This window comes from Gekko japonicus, unplaced genomic scaffold, assembly GCF_001447785.1.
Source record: "Gekko japonicus isolate JY-2015 unplaced genomic scaffold, Gekko_japonicus_V1.1 scaffold1764, whole genome shotgun sequence".
In the NCBI taxonomy this organism is placed as follows: Eukaryota; Metazoa; Chordata; class Lepidosauria; order Squamata; family Gekkonidae; genus Gekko; species Gekko japonicus.
Window position 1 is genome coordinate 136,593 of NW_015171555.1, and position 19,384 is coordinate 155,976.

General features: G+C 42.2%; 1 protein-coding gene across 2 annotated transcripts in view; it reads left to right on the plus strand.

Annotated features, from left to right (window-relative positions):
- The window catches only part of BEND5 (BEN domain containing 5), a 65,082-nt gene that overhangs the window by 27,393 nt on the left and 18,305 nt on the right, over positions 1-19,384 (plus strand). For both annotated transcript variants that reach the window (XM_015419716.1, XM_015419718.1), the window contains exon 3: positions 7,697-8,072. In XM_015419716.1, the coding sequence (XP_015275202.1) occupies positions 7,697-8,072 (376 nt within the window). The remainder of the gene's footprint in view (positions 1-7,696; positions 8,073-19,384) is intronic.

The window sequence follows — 19,384 nt, forward strand, 5'->3', positions numbered from 1 at the left end:
TAACTCATTAGCATAGGCCACACCCCCTGATATCACCAGAAGTGTGTCATAAGGCCACACCCCCTGACATCACCAGAAGTGTGTCATAAGGCCACACACCCCGCCCCCAACGGTCCTGGCTGCCGCCGCCAGACTTGCAGCTCCACTGCCGAGCCCCATGAGGTGCCCGACGGTGAACCTGCAAGGGCGGCGGGAGTGCAAGGAAGCCCCACGAAGGCCCTCCCTGGCCCCAGGCAGGCAGGGGTGGGGAGAGGCAGGGAGGAAGCAACTTACCCTCCCTCTTTTCCTGCCTCCTCCTCCTGGCTGAATGAGGGCCGGAAGCGAGGCGGCCGGAAGCAGGGGAAATGACCTCTGCTTTGCACCATCCTGGACTGATCCTCCTGTACCAAACTGAGACCTAGGTTTCCTGTCTCATTATCAGTGCTGTTACTAACTCCATGCCTCGGTATATCACACCAATGCTGATATCTCCACCCCTCTGCATATCACATCTAATCCAATCACACCTGCTGTTGTCATTCGGCATCTAAAATCATCTTTATTAGGTTTATATCTCCGGTACCTTGTGTTACATTTTATGTCAGTTCCAGCCCTCATAACAAATGAATTTGACACCTCTGTGTTAACTTATGCTGCAGTAATTGGTAAGTTTCTGTTTTGTGGCATTAGTATTGAGCATGATCTTAGGAAATGATGATAACTAGGTAGTAGCTTTATTTGTATGGATAGTCTTCACTATATAATGTCTTTCTGTACTGAGTTTTTGGCAAAACATAAAGCAGTAAACATGTTTCCTTTTATTTTATTTTATTTATCACACTACGCCACCCAAGAGCTTCCCTCTCTGTCCCCAGTTTTATCTTTGCAACAGTCCTATTAGGTAAGTTAGACTAGAAGAGAGTAATTGGCCCAATGTCACCAAGTGAGAGTTTGGCTCTTGTTTTTGATGGTTGTTAAAAGAGGATAAATGGTTTTTGGCAGTTTCCCCCCTCATTGCAGAACCTCACTTTGTCCCTTGTCTTGATGTTTTGCTGACCCTTGGAATAAAAGTTGTATTGTCTGGATCTTCCCAGTTCTCATCTAGTACTCCATCATATACATTCTCACATTTGTGGTAGTCTCACCTTAATTGTCACTGAACATATATAGTGTGTGTCGATGGTGACATTCATGCCGATAGCTTGCAAATCTTCATCCTTCCACATATTCTTTGAGAAACCTACCTGAACTACTACTTTGTTTTCATCACCAGAAAGAAGCCTTTTATGCTGGACTGTGGCATTCTGCTCCTTTCCAAATATTTTAATAGCTTAAGAACAGCCAGCTGCTCAGTGGCGTTCTTTATCATGATAATAGGATACAGATCTGTGCCAAAGCTGAAACTAGTCTGTTTATACTTTGCTGCAAGTTTAGCCATGCTTAATGAATTGTGTCTACAAGCTCACCAAATGTTGAAGAATCATGATATAATTCTTTGATGGAAGTGATGCCATCAAAGATTTACACCATTTTCAGGGGGGAAAAGAAGGTATTTACCATAGGACATTATCTAGAGGTTAAAAAAATAATCCCAAAGAACAGGACAAGGTTTTCTTCTCAGTCCTCCTGCTGTGGCCTGTTAGAAATCTTATAAAATGTCTGAATGCAGTGCAAAGCAATAGATTTGCAGAGAACATTGTATGTATTTGTTCTCATGTTGTCACTTTGATGAGAGAGACAATTTTCTGAGTAGCAGAATATGATTGGTGATTCAAAAAGCTAATCAGTGCAATTTCACCTTTCTGCTCAGCAAATTGTAGATTATCTCTTACTGCTCCTCTACAAGCACCTGAACTTCAACACTCTGGATCATCATTGAAAGGACTGACCATACTTCCAGTTGAGGAAAAATATGTAAATTAGTGTGATATTTCATTTTGTAGACATTTGGAGCTATTCCTAACTATTTATATTCTTGTCATGGAGGTTTTCTCTTGAGACAAGGTCCACTAATGGACTGTAGATGGTTAATTCCAGTCAAGCTGTGTTTTGATTTTGAACCTATGTTTAGCTTTTTCAATAACTCGATTATGTGTAATTGAAGAGATTCTGTTCTGATTTTGACTTGTAGCTGCCTGCTGCCTTGAGTTCTTTGTATTATTCTGATATTGGCAATGGTGGAAAATTTCACCACTGTTTTCTCTAGTAAGTTTTCCTGAGAACTCTCTAAGTTCAGGTTTTTTGTACAGACATGGTTACATACAGTCACAACAGGACTGCAAGGATATTTGGATATCAGGTTCAACTTTATAACATTAAAAACTTCATGCTGAAGTTTGTGCAGGAATGGAAGGACAGAATAGGAAGGAAGGGATGACTGGCAGCAAGCCATGAGACATAGCAGTTTAGGGTATCTGATTTATTCTTGTAGTGGTTCAGGGATATCCTCACTCACCTGCTCCCATTTCTGAACTACAGGCAGGTTTATTGTTCCAGTCAATGTAATGGATGAGGGCCAACAAATGTGTATCCACTGATATGACCCATTGCATTATGAAATGAATAAATGAAAGATTCAAACTACATGCAGTTAGAGGCACGTATTCCTTTTAGAAAAGCAAGCATTTAGTTCTTCCTCTTAACAGAGTATTTATATTCCAGGGTCACATTGTTGATCGTAGATCAGGAAAGATATACAAAAGGATCATTATTTTTATGATCTCAAAATATTAATTGGACTTGTCTATTGTAACAATTCAGGATATCTTTGACTTCTGGAGGCTGCATGTTATTATCTCATTCTGCTTTTACAGCAGTTATCACACACAGCACTCTTCAGTGACCTTGGTCAAATAACTAGGGTTGCCAACTTCCAGGTTTTGGCTAGAGATCTCCTAGGATTACAACTGATCTCCAGGTGACAGAGATCAGTTCACCTGGAACAAATGGTTGCTTTGGAAGGTGAACTCTGTGGCATTATACCCCATTGAAATCCCTCCCCTCCCTAAACCCTGCCCTCCTCAAAATCTCCCAAATATTTCCTAACCTGGAGCTGGCAACCCCCCAGTAATTTTTCATTCATTCAAGGTAGGAATCAGTTCAGCATTTCAAATTCTTTTTCTAAATTCTTTTTCTGAGTGATATTTATGTATAAAATTCACCAAAATGTACTGTTAAAAGTCTTATATAGGGAATGTTTTTAATGTAGTAGTAACATTTGGGCATATTTGTACATTTAATTTCCAACTAATATCTTGTATCAAAGCTTTCTGCTAGAATACTCAACCTCTTTATTTGTGATGTTTTGGTTATGGCCAGTGTGTCATAGTGATAAGTGTTGTACAAAAAGCTGGGACACCAGATTCCCTTTCTCCCATGAAACCTATTGGGTGACCTCTCAACTCTCAGCTAAGTGGTTGTAAAGATAAAATGGAGGAGGGGAGAGAAGCACTGTCACCAGCATTATTTGTGTAGTACATTTTTACTCTGCAGAACAGGGTAAAGTAAAAATGTACAAAATAAATAATACTGATGATAGACACCAGCTTTTGAAATACTAGCTTTTGAAGACTAGTATGAAAATGTACTAATCTGTGAACTGTACATTAACCGTCATTAATAGCTTGTATAAAAATATGTACCAGTTTCCAGTGCCGATTTTGTCTTAAAGAATATAACTAATATTTGACCACTCTGAGACTTAAAGCAACACTGATGTACTACTCCTGTAAGTACTGAATATTATTGTCAGATTGTATGGACTTTTTTTCTGTGTTATTTGTCTGTTCTGATTGTGCTACAAATTGAAATAAACTCGAACAATGTAGTAGCTTGGTATATACTGTTTCTCTAAAATGCTGCCACAAAGACAACATCCTTTCCCCCAGCAAACATATGGAGTTGTCATTGTTTTAAAATAAATTGTTGTAAGCACTTTGCTCCACATCTACTTTGCATGGAGTTTAAATGAGGTGCCTGTAAGGAACTGTGAGGGCTATTACTACTAGGCCAAGGAGGGGGCCAGAAACATTTTGTCCCAGGCATATTAATTCCATGGAGACATGACTGATTATTTCACAATACCTGATAGCAAGCTAAGAGCAGAAAGTGTTTGTGTATAATATGCAGCTGATGGGCTAAAACTTTAAGCTGCATAAAAATTAGACACACAAATGAAATCTGAAAAAAAAATCATAGTTCTTACACATCTTTATATTGTTGTCTGCATTTTTGCACATGATGCTTTCTTTCAGTCATTTTGAGTCTTCTGAGTAAAGGCGGGGGGGAAGCATAACTTCTAAGTTCTAGACACATACTCTTAAACCCAAAAGAGTGTGAAAGGTATTGTACATACGTGACTTTAAATGCATCCTATAAGAACTGATTGTAGGAAACTTTGCAGATAATTTTTGATCCATGTTCACTGAGCTGTTGGCTACCAAAAATCAGTCAAGAAAAGCAGATCCTAAAAAGTGAAACAAAGGAATATAAAATCTGTGCCCTCTGTTGCATAGAAGAACCTTTTCCTCAATTATTGTTACATTCCTACAGTCCATTGGAGAACCTTCCCCCCCACCACTCTGACACCCAGAGGTTCATTTCTTAAACCAGATTAGATGGATATTCAGTTGCTATAAAATTCTACTGGGACTGAACCCTCTCTAAAATGCAAAAAAGCTATAGATGTCAATACTTTTTAGTTGACTCTCTTCCTCTTAAAACAAAAGGATTTCATTGGGGCACTGAGTTTCATCACTGCCAGTTTCCAATCTAATTGCCAAACTCCCCTTCTGGGAAAGACTATGATTCCTCAGTAACATAACATGAAATGAAGAAAAAGCATATAGAATACCTACAGTACAGAAGACAAATTTTACTCAGTAGGTTTAGATATATTAACAAAAGCAGATTACATTCTGGTTTAGATATATTAACAAAAGCAGATTACATTCTGCAAGGCCTGTAAAACGGAGCTGTTCTGCCAGGCTTTCAGCTAACTGGCGGGCGTCCATTCATTCTGGCCTCTCCTAACCAAACTGCCCTTAAATCACCTTATGGTGCAGATGGCATTTGTCACCATCAGTTGCAACTGGACTGCTATTATATCTCTGCACGCCTGGTCTTCAGTACAAGTGGCACAATGGATTATTATTGGCTCGCCATCTATCTTTTAATCTGGATTCTTACAACTTTGGTTTTAGAATGTCATTTTATTGTTAAATTTATGTTGTGACCCACCCTGAGCCCGCTCGCGGGGGAGGGCAGGATATAAATCAAGCATCTGTATGTGGGGTTATGACCAAGGACCCAAGTGAGATATGGGGATTGGTCCTTAATTTGAAACTTGAACTTTATCTCTTAAATTGTATTGATACTATTTATTTATTTAGAATATTTCTATACTGCCTGTTCAGAATCCTGCTGTAGGATGCTTACAATACACACCAATTTAAGTATTGATCCTGGGAAAGTATTTCTGTAGGCTTGGAGCTCTGCAAGGATAGTATTTTCCTGTTATTGGAAACAACTGACATTGCCTGGCAAATTAGAATTTTTCTTGAAGATGTGGCAATTGTTATCAATAATTAAACTAACAGCAATTCAGAATTCTGAGAATATTTTAGATGACAAAAGTTGGCAACTCTTGGATATATTTTAAAAATCCTCAAGCTGTTAGAAATGAATGGGTAATAAAAGAATAATTGTAACTATGTACATTCTTTCTTCATTTGTTTTTAATTTGTGAACTAAATGTATTGTTTGCTCTGTATACTGGTTCTGACTATGTATTGTTGCACATCACAATTTGTTTTAATCGTTTAAAACATGGGGCTGTATCCTACTGCTTCATTCAAATACGGGCAAAAAGTTCAATCAGTGCAAGGTGCATTCTTTCAGTGGCGAAACCTCTTGAGTCAGTGGAATGTGCCTTACACTAATGGAATACATTGCCTTCAACTGAATCAAGTAGTTGGATACACACTATAGAATTGCAGTCAAGGAAATAGAAAAGATGAAAAATCTAGGTACTAATATATATCCCTGCTTATACAATAGGACATAGGTTATATCTTTCATAGCTAGAGAACGCGAAATGCAGTAGGTTTAGCCAGCTTTCATTTTGTCTCTCTTTCTGCCTTCCTGGCAAGATATGGAACATGTAATTCAGAGAGCATAGCTTCTACTAATTTCAGACTTAATAAAGGACTTGTTGAATCGTGGATGTAAAACTGATGCAAGGCACATGACTTTCTGTAGAAAAGGTTCCCTGTTTTTAGGAGAGAGAGATATATGACATCTATAATGTTTGGGTTTTTTAAAATATTTATAAAATCGTATACATTTAACCAAGTCGAATCAGAGAACTAGGCATATACAATCTAGCTACAATATCATACACTTATAGAACCAGTTATCTTTAGCTTTATCTAAAATATCTATCCCATAACTATATACATTTCAAAACATTCTCTGTTGCATTTTTCTCTGTCCTGATTACATTCCAATACATAATAAACAACTATTAAGTCAATAACTTTTTCTTGCACATTCCTTTTTCCAGTCCACAATCTGCTTAATTGCTGTTAACATGTTAGTCAACATAATAAGGCTTTGTGTATCCAAACTATAGTCTCAGGAAGTATATCGTTTTTCCAGTATTGTGCCAAGATCATTCGGGCGGCTACTGATGGGTTCTTAACTAGATTTCTAATTCCTGGTTTCAGCCATCTTGGGAGAAGCCCTAAAACAGCAATTTTGGGGTCACAAGGTAAATTTGCCTTTTTTCACTGCTGCAGCACACTGGGTTGACACTTTCATTGAGTTATCCACTATGACCTCATAATCTTTTCCCTTCTCAATCCCAGCAAATTCAGACCCCATTAGCCTATACTTGAAGTTGGGATTTGAAACAATTTCTGAATTTCTTCTATCACAAGGCATTTTCATACTGAATGAAATCCTTTTTCCTTTTTGTAATATCTTGTAGTCATTCTCCTTGGAAAAAAAATCTAATATCTTCTGGATTGGACATTTATTCTTTATGCCCCTCCCTCAACTAATAGTCTTTGATGGATGCATAGAAAAGTGTTTCATTAAATCAGAAGGAGTTTTCATATTCTTCTAATACTTTTGCAAGAAAGTTTTAAATATTGAAAGGTCAGATATTAATATTATAAATAATTTTACCCATACAAATACTCAGGTTTCTTTTCAGATCTTATCAATCTTTTGCCCATAATTAATATGTTAAATCTGTGACAATAATGCTGAAACACCTAGCTCCTAAAGATTGTTTTAGTATGTCTTGAATAATAATTTCTACACCAAGACAAAGTTACAGTTTGGGGAGGGGGGAGTTTGATCAGGGGTCAGCGACCTAGTTTTTGTTGTTGTTTCCAACATGCAAGGAAGCTCCATGCATGTGGTAGCAAATTTGCATTGCACACAAAACACTCCCTGCTCCAGAGTCTTTGACTGTGCAGGTGAGTTGATGCGTTTGTGTGTTAAGGTCTATAGTGATTAAATGTAACTAAGAACAGCTTGCTGGAGGGTTAGTGCTAACATATATAAATTTTTTTTGTGTGAATAGAAGTAATTTCATTTTCTGCAAGCTTCAGTTCGACTTTCTGCTGTCTGCCCTTCTCATTAACTGTAGATTTATGTAGCATGCTACCTGTCCTGGTATATTAACACTTAATTTTCTTGTAACATACAGAGAAAAGATGGAAGGAAGCAAAATGAAGGCGCACACAAAAGCATTGAAGCAGTTGTCGCACGCCTTGAAAAGCAGAATGGAATGAGTCTCAGTAGCAATTCCAGTCCTGAGGCAACATTTATGGAGTCTTCAGAAAGGTTGAACAATATGGACGATGCTGTAGTTCCTCGGGTTCTTTATGAGGAATTGTTAAGAAGTTACCAGCAGCAGCAGGAAGAAATGAGACACATTCAGCAAGAACTTGAGAGAACAAGGAGGCAGCTTGTTCAGCAAGCAAAAAAACTAAAGGAGTATGGGACATTAGTGTCAGAAATGAAGGAACTCAGAGACTTAAACAGACGGCTACAGGATGTACTGCTTCTAAGATTAGGCAGTGGTAAGTGTGTGTGAGACAAGTTTAAAAATGTTTCATTTCATTTTTAGCACAGAGTGACTAAAATATTCACAGAAAGATCCAACTGTGTCTCTCAGTACCATTTAATCTTCCAATTCATTCTACATTGAAAATTCTGGGCTTTCACTTTATTTTTGTGAACCTTTTTTTAGAAGCAGAGGTCTTCATTTCCAAAGGGCCATGCCATGTGCAAGTAATGGGACCTTAGTCCTCTGTAGTATGCCAAAGAGAATCCAACAGATATTTGACTAAAAGCATAAGTATGCATATTTTTCTTAAAGGAAAAACCCATAATCCAGTCTCCTTTTACCTGTAGATTATTTCCTATCCGTTATGTCACCATTCTCTTTTCAGACCAAACTAGAAATTATGTAGAAGGTGCACCTGTTACCAAACCTACCAGCAATGAACTTAGCTCCCCTACCACTTTTTCCACTTAACATGTCCTGACATTGTAGTGATCTTCTCTTCCCTACTCTACAATGTTAGCTGACATTGACAGGGTCGGAGAATACTGGAATGAGACACTGGATCATAGGAACAGTAGCACCTTCAAGTCCAGTAGCACCTTAGAGACCAACAAGATTTTTGGAGTATAAACTTTTGAGAATCAAAGCTCTTTTTGTCAGAGAACTTTGACTCTCAAAAGCTTATACCCTGAAAATCTTGGTCTCTGAGGTGCTGTTGGACTTGAATACAGCTGTTCTGCAGACCAACACAGCTACCCTCTGAAACTGGATCATAGGAAGTTCTTCTAGATGCTTGGTGGGGGTCAGTGGAGCAATGCACATCTGGAGTTTTGTCATCAGCCATGCATTTAGTGAGCCGCCCTGAGCCTGCTTGGTGTAACAATCGTGTTGTCAGCGATGGTTTCTAGCAATCTTTAAGTGGCAGGTGGCAGTAGGAAAGCCAAGCCACACTTCTGTTGCTATTGTCAGATCTAGTCACCATTTTCTTCTTTTCTGCTCACAATATGTATTTGACTTTATGTGGAAAAGGGAGAGGCTGAAGAGTGTCTGAGGAATGTTCTCCTTGTCCTCCATTTGTTTGCCATTCTCCCATTCTTTTTCCTTTCTAAGCTGCAAACTTATGTCAAAAGTTAAGAAGGGGGGGGGACTGCCATATGTGCACACAAAGATAGCAGAGCCTCCCCCTGCATCCTGCAGCAGAATTGCTTGGTATGGCAAATGGAAAGACATTCATGGTTCTTTCTTCCTTGAAGAACCCTGTAAAGAAGGAGGAAGGGGAGGGAATTAAGGGCTATGTGGACATCCCTCAGGTAGGTTTATTTGTCCTGTGCATGATCAGCTATGGATCAGCTACTTAATGTCTAGCTTAGACCTTATAATAAATTCATTTGCCAATTAAGTAACTACGGAGATTCAGAACAAGTTTATGCCATATTTCGTAGAACAGATTAATTATATACAAAGGCAACTGAAGATAGACAATTTTCCTGAGCTGTTAATTGGACCGTGCTCAGGTGCCCTACTGTTGAAAGTTATGTCCAAACTATATGTCACAGCTCTGACCTGGATAGCCCAGGCTAGTCCAATCTCATCATATCTCAGAAGCTAAGTAGGGTTGGCCCTGGCTAGAATTTGGATGCGCGATCTACAAGGAATACCAGGGGTGTGACACAGAGGCAGGCAAAGGCAAACCACCTCTGAAACATCTCTTGCCTTAAAAACAAGTCTAGCTTACCTGCCTCACCACCTAGTAGGAAACAAAAAAGAATACCACTGGCAAAAAATAATAACACACAAGCAAGTAAGCAAGTATATAATGATCAAATAAGCATAACAGCAAGTATAATATAAATCAAATAAACATAACAAGTATGATATAAATCAATAGGCCAAAGTGCAATAATAAATCATAATAGAAACAAGTCACAGTCTTTCCATGTGTATACTCCAGCATAGAAGCAATATCAAAGTCCAAATTGGAGTGCAATTCATCAATTTTTCTGAGCCATAAAATGCCGACGAGTAATCCGGATGCCTGTTGCCGCGTTTCGAATAATTCTCATTCAAGCATGGCTGTAATGGGACTGAATGCAAATTCAAAGCATATACAAATGAGAATTTGGACTTTGATATTGCTTCTATGCTGGAGTAGACACATGGAAAGACTGTGACAATCTTTGCGGATGATACGAAGTTGTTCACGAAGTTGTTCAGGGTGGTGAAAACCAGTGAGGATTGTGAGGCACTCCAAAGGGATCTGTCAAAGATGGGCGAGTGGGCGTCAACATGGCAAATGGGGTTCAGTGTGGCCAAGTGCAAGGTGATGCACATTGGAGCCAAAAATCCTAAATATAAATACACGTTGATGGGGTCTGAACTGGCAGAGACTGATCAAGAGAGAGATCTTGGAGTTGTAGTAGATAACTCACTGAAAATGTCGAGACAGTGTGTGACTGCAATAAAGAAGGCCAATGCTATTCTGGGGATTATTAGGAAGGGTATTGTAAACAGATCAGCCAATATCATAATGCCCCTATATAAATCAATGGTGCGACCTCATCTGGAATACTGTGTGCAATTCTGGTCACCACACCTTAAAAAGGATATTATCGCTTTGGAAAAAGTGCAGAAAAGGGCAACTCGAATGATAAAGGGGTTGGAACACTTTCCCTATGAGGAAAGGTTAAGGCGCTTAGGGCTCTTTAGCTTGGAGAAACGACAACTGAGGGGTGACATGATCGAGGTTTATAAGATTATGCATGGGATACAGCAGGTAGAGAAAGAGGTACTTTTCTCCCTTTCTCACAATACAAGAACTCGTGGGCACTCCATGAAATTGCTGAGCGGTCGGGTTAGAACGGATAAAAGCAAGTACTTCTTCACCCAAAGAGTGATTAACACTTGGAATTCACTGCCACAGGAAGTGGTGGCAGCTACAAGCATGGACGTCTTCAAAAGGGAATTAGATAGGCATATGGAGCAGAGGTCCATCAGTGGCTATTAGCCACTAGGTATAGATAGGGACTCTGGGGCAAGTGATGCTCTGTCATCTTGGTGCTTTGGGGGGTCAACAGTGGGATGGCTTCTAATGTCCTGGCCCCACTGGTGGACCTGATGGCACTGGTATTTCTGGCCACTGTGTGAGACAGAGTGTTGGACTGGATGGGCCATTGGCCTGATCCAACATTGGCATCTCTTATGTTCTTATGTTCTTATCTTAGGATCTTCTGGCTATGCTACACACACTGCCATATAATAATTATAATTAAATAAATAAATAAAATTATTTGTCACATCTAGCACAAGTCAAGTTGAAGTTCCCCAAACCTGAATCTGATCTTTGCACATCCAAACATGACATCAGGAAACTGAAGTTCCCAAACATGCTAGGGCATGTTGTGTTTCAGGACCATGGTATGGGGGAAGAAGGAGCTTCAGCCTTCCTTCCCATGTTGTTTTCCTGAGCTGAAATGACCTTATCATTTGTATTTGTCCTGCTTTGGGGTCCCTCTATAGCATTCAGTTTTTGTGCCAGATGTAATGTGTAGTTTAAGGAGATAATAGGGAGAGGACCTTCTCCGATATTACACCCAGGATGTAGAACTGCCTCCACAGAGACGTTTGCCTGGCAGGGAGTTAAAACAGTTTCATTTGGTTGAGGGAGTATAAAGCCTTTTAGGTTACTGCTTTGTTGCTGTTTCATTCTACTTTGTATGATGTTTTATTTAATTTTATTGCTGCAGTCAAATTTATTTTAAGGTATTTTGTTAGCTGCCAAAGGGGCGTAAATATATTGAACTAGCCTGATACCCGTGCTTCGCTACGGTATTTAAGTTCCGTAAATCCAGTTACAATACTGATGATGTGAAGTCTGAAATGTAACATTTGTTCAAGGAATTCTAATGGAGAAGATTGTAGTGTAAAAAATGAAGTGAGACATATGTACTTTTTCCCTCTCTACTGAAGGACCTCTCTGTAGACCACATTGGTGGTTCTGCCCTCAGGTGCTAGGATCACCAGGATTGTATTTAAAGGCATCAGGGAGGCTGGGCCAGCAGCATGGCTAAGGCTGTAAGCATCCCACCTCCTCTCCTACACCTAATAGGCGGTTGTCTGTCAGGTGCAGCAGTGGTTGCAGGGTGCTTAAAGCTACAAGGGAGCCTGCCCCAGCAGTAACGCCTTAGTCATCGAGACAACCCTGCCTCCACAGTGGCTTCTAATACTCCTCCCCGTTTTACACTAGACAGGCAGCTGCCTGTCAGGTGTATGAGAGATGGATGGATGTTTACAGCCGCCGGGGAGGTTTGCTCAGCAGGATTGCCTTAGCCATGTTGCTGGCCCAGCCTCTCTGATGCCTTTAAATACAATCCCCCCCAACACCAGACAGGCCGGTGTCTGTCAGGTGTAGGAGCAGGGCCAGGGTATGAATGTTTATGGGGAGATAGTAAAGGACATTTCTAGGAGTCATTTCGATGCATGCCTCCCTCATGAAACTGAAGAAATGTCCACCACATCACCACTCCCTCACACCTCACACCTCGTACTGCCTCCAAGAAAGCTCCTGGCAAACGTTGAGCCAGATACACCAATGCTACAAGGAGGAGGCAACTTAGGAATGCGGCAAAGACATTTGCACATAGTATTCCTGTAGTGCACTGAGCTGCACAGGCCAAGTACCAGCTTTCTTACACTACAATCTTCTATGTTAGAATTCCTACAACAAATGTCACATTTCAAATTTCACATCGTCAGTATTATGACTGGATCCACGGAACTTAAATACCGTAGCGAAGCACGGGTAGCAGGCTAGTATATATATAGACAGGGGGGGGTTGTACCCTAGGATTTTTTGTACCCTAGGCAAGGCTACCTTCTGGCGCCCCCCCACCAATTACAGGGTTGCCAACCTCCAGGCAGGGCTGCGATAACCGGCCTGACTGTGGGGCCGCCGGCAGGAGTTCAGGTGGGGGGGAGGCAGAGCCCAGCAGGGGGGGTCATGTGGAGCTTCCGGCTGCTCCCGGGAGGAAGGAGAGCAGCGACGTTCTTTCACTCCCCCCACCCATTGCAAAGAGAGAATTTTTGATCGCAAGACTCCACAGCTTACAGGGAGCATTGGTGAAGACAACAGTAGACGCTTTCCGGGACCAAACTGGCTTCTGCGGGATCTGTGTGACGGAAAAGTTTGATTTCCCCCTATTTAGAAATGGAGAAGAAATACGCAGACTGTCCTAATAGGAATTTCAGTCGCACTGCCGGGGGAGGCCTCTTCACACTCTGCAGATATTCTAGATTTTAAAAACCATTTCTGTGCCAGAGCCCAGAGTGTACCTGTGCCCCCCACCCCTCCTCACAAATCAGATTTTCTCCTCCAAGAAAGAGATGCAAACTGATTAGAAGAGAGTTTCCTGGGGGGGGGGGACCCAAAGACGTTTGTTAGGAAAGGAGCGCTGCAAACTTGGCAGCTGCTTCCCCACCACGTTGAATTCTCTGGAGAAAGAAGACCGACCCCTCAGCTCCATGCATCGGGCAGAAACACCCAGTAGGAAGTCCCGGGCACGGGGGGGGCACTATACAACGGAATCCCAGGGGCACCTTTACCGTACACTAAAGCAAGCCTGGGTGTTTATACTTAACCTGCACCTGACTGCTGCGGCCAGATCCGAGCCACGTTTGCTCAGCAGTAAAGCCCCTTCCGACTCAGTGGGGTTGGATCCCTAATCAGCGCAAGGAGAAATACTTGGCGTTTTAGTGTGCGCTTGCTGGCGCTTAGCCCGCCCCGTAGCCTGATGCCCTCAAGAGCAGGAGCCGCCATCCGGGTGTCTCTCAGCGCTGCAGGCGGGGCAAGCCAAGGCCCCACCGCGGAGGAGAAAGGTGGCCCAGTTTTTTGGGGGGGCTTAATCCCGTGCAAAGGAAAAGGTATAAAATCCCTTCCAGACAAAAGAGTTGAGCCTCCATCTCCGTGCTCAGGTGTTCTGCCCCCTCCCCTCTAGACAGTGCTCCACGTGAAATCCAGGTTTCAGCCCTTCCAGGACTGATGGGGGGGGGGTGCCCATGGTTATTTTCTGACACTTGTTGGCTGCTGTGACTTGGTGACTAGGAGATCCTGAGCACCCTCCTGGCATTGGCAGGAACCACGCCCCCCCCTCCGGCAAATACGCTCTACTTTCGGATTTGGAGGGTGGGGTGTTTCCTAAGCAGCTGGCGTCCAGTTTCCTCCCCCTTTCCCCGTGGCCAGTGTGGGGGAGGGAGAATTAGGGAAGTCGCTCAAACACGGTCACCGGGGGGGGGATTCCCCCGTCTTCAAACCACTGCAGCCGCCACCGCCCCCAACCCGCCACCCAAGGCCACCACCCACCAGGGCGGCATCGGGGGCTGCTGCTCCTCCGCTGGGGGGGGGTTCTGGCGGCACAGCAAGAGGAGAAGGGCCATGCAGGTTGGAAATGGCCCGCATCGAGACCAGGCGGAGAGAGGAGGGGAGGGGCGGAGGTGGGCATGTGCTCCCTGCAGGCACCTCGGGGGCCTCCGTCTGCGGGCTAGTTCAGCTTTTGGCAGGGGAAGGGCAGTTTGGCGCCCCTAAGGGCCGGCGCGCTCTAGGCGAATGCCTAGTTCGCCTAGTGAGCGAGCCGGCCCTGTATATAGATGACTAAAGTACAGATGTTTACTCTCAGTGAAGGCCTGGTGCTTTGCAAGCATAAGCATCGTTAAGGAGCAGCCACTCATTCTGTTCTAATCACTGACATTTGTAGGGATTTACTCTTGTTTGAGCGAAGTTGGTTCTTTTTTTTGTCTTCCTTGTATTTGTTTCCCTGAATTCTACAGTTTCTCCTAAGTTAGTTTAGCAGCAGATTGAATCTGTGTGTACACTGTTCATTGGCCGATTCTACTAATTTCTCCTGTTCTCTTAGGTACTTATTTAGCTGCAAAAAAGTCGGTTTAATGCAAGAAGATTGAAGTGATTGTACAGACTTCAGGAAGGATGTGTGATCAAATATTAAAACTGCCATTATTGATTTAGATTAGTGTAGAATGAACAGTGCCTGTTTTTAAAACCCTTACGCCCGCGCCCTCCCCCCCAGAATTCCAGACCATAATTCTGAATTACTAGAGAAGTGAATTCTGATTTTTTTATGTTAGCTTGTATCTACTTTCTCTTAAGTGATGTGCTGTCAACTGCACATAAGGTAAAACTGTTATTTATAAATTTTAAAAGGTATAAGGTAGTTGCTGGTGTCAGTGGTGGTAAAAGGGCTACATTTTGTGTAGCTTGTTTGGTGTGTGCGTGTTTTATAGAAAAACATGCTGGAGCCCAAGTAGCCAAGTTCATCATTTTTGCTCTGGGTTTAAAATCCTAACTGTGGTCTTTGTTGATCTTTTAAGTATTATAAAGATAGTATGCATGCATGTATAGTTTCATCTCTCTCTGCTTTCTATCATAGTCTGTGTTTTCTTTCCCTTTTTCCTGTCAGGGATGATTTTTCAGTTTCACCCCATGAGAGCCAGTGTGGTGTAGTGTTTAGTGTAAGACCAGGATCTGGGAGACCCAGCTTTGAATCACCACTCTACCATTGAAGCTTGCTTGGTGACTTTGGGACAGTCACACATTCTGCCTAACCTACCTCACAGAATTGCTGTGAGGATAAAATGGAGGAGAGGAGAATGATGCTTTGGATCCCCGTTGGAGAAAAACACAGGATATAATTAAAATAAATAAATGGGTAAACTCAGGCATTTCCAAATGGTCATATAATTTGAAGATACATTTCTCCTTCAGTGGGGGGAAGTCATCCAGGAACTGGTTAGGTCACGCCTCTGCTCGCTCGATAGGCTATGCAAATTTCTTTTGTTGCGTGGCTCCTATTGGAGTGGCCTTGGCTGACCTCTCTAGTTTCTGCATAGCCCAGCGCTCGGTAGGACGTCTGGAGCTCCTGCTCCAAGCCAAAGGAACCAATTTAAAACTTACAATTTAATTTAAAACTTACAAGAGTTAAAAGTTACATAGCAGTAGAGCGGGGAGGTCTATGTCTGAAGACCTACCCTTCCTTCCCAGGCTCCAAGGAAGCTGGAGAACCCTGAAGATGCCATTGCTGCACTGCTAATAAGACCTGGGTTTTAACCATGTCCTAGGCAATTACAGAAGAATTTAAATCATTCCTTTCAACAGTCTTCAGCTATCCTATATGTAATTCCCTTATGCATTGGCCATTTCCAACTCTCCCATTGGCTGTGCAGTGCACTCCATCAGCCATTGGCCCATCAAACACCACTCAAGAGTACTTGCATGCCATTCGCTGGGTGCTGGGTATGCTCTTCTCCCTCACCTACTGTCAGCCTGGACACTCTTCCCTCACAGAATAAACAATCAAAACGGCTGTCTCTCCTGATAAAGACGCTTCTCCTTCTTGGCTCCTGTGGGACTAACTTTTTTCTGCAGTGGCTGTTGCTAGGCAACCAAGCTTGGTTCTGTCAGTAAAAAGGCAAAGGAAGGATGCCCTTTCCAGGGCTTGTGGGGAACTCATTGCGGCCGGTCCTAACTAGGGTTGCCAGCTCCAGGCTGGGAAAATCCTGGAAATTCTGTGGTGGAGTCTAAGGAAGCCAGAATTTGGGGAGGGGAGAGGCCTCAACTGAACAGAATGCCATAGAGCCCACCCTCCAAAGCAGTTATTTTCTCCAGGGGGAGAGAGATCTGTTGTCTGTAGTTCAGTTGTGATACCCAGAGATCTTCAGGCTCCACGTGGAGGTTGGCTACCCTAGGCATAGCAGTTAGTGCTTCAGAGCAGGATCTGGTAGACCCAGGTTCTTGCTGTGGAAGTTGAGTGGGTGATTTCAAACCAGTCACAGACTTTCAGCCTAACCTACCTCACAGGGTTGTTGTGCAGATCAAAAGGGGGAGAAGAGAATGATGTAAGCTGCTTTGGTCTCCGCTGCAGAGAAAGACTGTACTTTTCCTCCTGGGGAACCATTACTGCCAATCTCCAGGTGAGGGCTGGAGATCACTCAGAATTAAAACTGCTCTCCAGATGGTAAAGATCAGGGGCCGATAATGGTAGGTTGATGGTTGGCTGGGAAGGAGATAGGATTGACGCCTCTGGGTTGAGACATTCCTGGAGATTTGAGGGGTGAGACCTCAGACAGGTACAATGCCATAGACTCCACCCTCCAAACTAGCCATTGGTCGCTTCCCTTCTGCTTGGGTCCCCACAGCAGAGAAAGACTATGGTTTTCCTAGGCTGCAGGGGGGGGGGCTTGGAAAGCTGAGGCCGGAGGGGCAGATAAATGGAGATTGATGGTTGGCTGGGAAGAACATAGGTTTGCCACCTCTAGGCTGGGAAATTCCTGGAGATTTGAGAGATGGAGCCTGGAGAGGGTGGGGTTTGTGGAGGAGTGGGACCTCAGACAGGTACAATGCCATAGACGCTACCCTCCAAACCAGCCCTCCTGGGGAACCGTTGTTGCCAATCTCCAGGGGAGGGCTGGGGATCATTCAGAATTACAACTGCTCTTCAGATGGCAGAGATCAGTTCCCCTGGAGAAAACGGTAAGCTCTGTGTCATTATACCCTGCTGAGGTCACCACAGCAAATTGATGCTGAATGCCCAAGGCCAGGGCACCCGCCCAGAGTCTCTTTCTAGAGCTCATTGTATTTATTTCCACAACGCGCCTTATTCCTAGTATTAAAGTTCATGTGGCTGTATATGCATATCAACATCTGGTCCATTTTGAATTCTTCTTTCAGTACTTCTGTTTCCATAGAATTGTTACTAAAAAGTCTTTATTACATACATTATTACTAAAAACTCTTTATACACACCTGTTTCAAAAAAAAGTTCGGGCTTAATCTGTGTGAACATTGTCATAGGATGGCAAAGTCTTTACCTTTAGGACTTTCATATTCTGCTAAGGCAGTTTGTTCTGTGACCACTTATCTCTAAGGGGTGCTTTATTGCTTTATAACTTTTATCTCCCATATTTCACTTATTCTGTATTTTGGTGTCATTCAAGCCAAGGTGCTGAGGATGGCCCTGGCCTATATTGATCATAATGAACTGGCTTTTGTATACAAAGTCTTAATCCATATCCATATCACTGTTATTCACAAAGTTTTTACTGTCAAACCCTAATGTCATCTGGCATCAATCACATTAAGGTCAAAAGTCACCAGATTGGCATTTAGTCATCACATTCTCTCCTTGAAAGGGTGTATTCTTGTCAAAGTTGTGATCTCCATGCCACTTTTATTTTCATTCTCTAAGGAATATGTACATTTTTAGAATCTGTTAATATCTAATATTATGTTTTCCTTGTTATGAATACTGAAGACTGTGGTCATATTCCTTGCTGCATTATCCCCTCCCCCTTTCAGTTCCACTGAATTAAAGTACAGTTTGAGCATGAGTTGTGTCCACAAGGACTGCTAATTCCACAGAGGACTCAGGGTATTTTTTGCAGGTATTTTATGACACACACCCCCACCACCACGTGGCTATTTAAAATCAGGAAAAGGTAGAATGAAGTCTGAGAGTTTGCTGGGGAAATTGCTCTTAGGCAAAATCTCTAAGCTAACTGTGATCATACATTGTATCGTAAGCCATATTTATCCAACTTTCTCTGGATTTTGCCCAGAGTAATTAAAGACTAAATGTCCTTTTTTTTTTTTTTAAAGCCCTTGGAGGGGATTTTTAAATTAAATTTTCTATAAACTACAACAAAAAAGGGAAGGAAAACTACATCTATGGGAGAAAGGAAAGAAAACCAAACTAAAAACCCAAGAATAGATCATTACAATAGCTTATATTAGTGTTAACCTAAAATGCTATGATTACCTTGAACATATTTGATCTTGCTATATTATTTATCTTTAAAACCATTGTTTTCACTATTTAAAGAAAATCACAAGAGCATCATTGATAACCTTAAGGCCTTAAGGCACAATTCAGAGTTCTTCAGCCTTTATTTTGTTTTATCTTTTCTAATCCTTAATTGATATTCTCGCTTAGGGGCTGCTGCCCCTTTTTCGGAGACCGAGTCCTCATCAGAAGTAGCGGAGTCCATTTCATCACTAGGTTTGCTGTCTTCTTCTTCCTTGCCGTCCTCACCAGACTCCCCCAGTTGCAGTCTCAGGAACTCATGAGCTTTAGCAACAGAGTCATTTTTTTTCCTTTTTATCCTGCAGTTTGAAAATGATGCCTTCAGGAGTCAGCCATCTGTAAGGAATGCTGTTTGTTTGTAAAAATAGGATCAAGTCGTACTTCTTCCTCTTCTTCCTTATTTCAAATGGAATATCTTTTAAGATCCTGATGATGTTGCCTCCAATTTTCAAGGGCATTC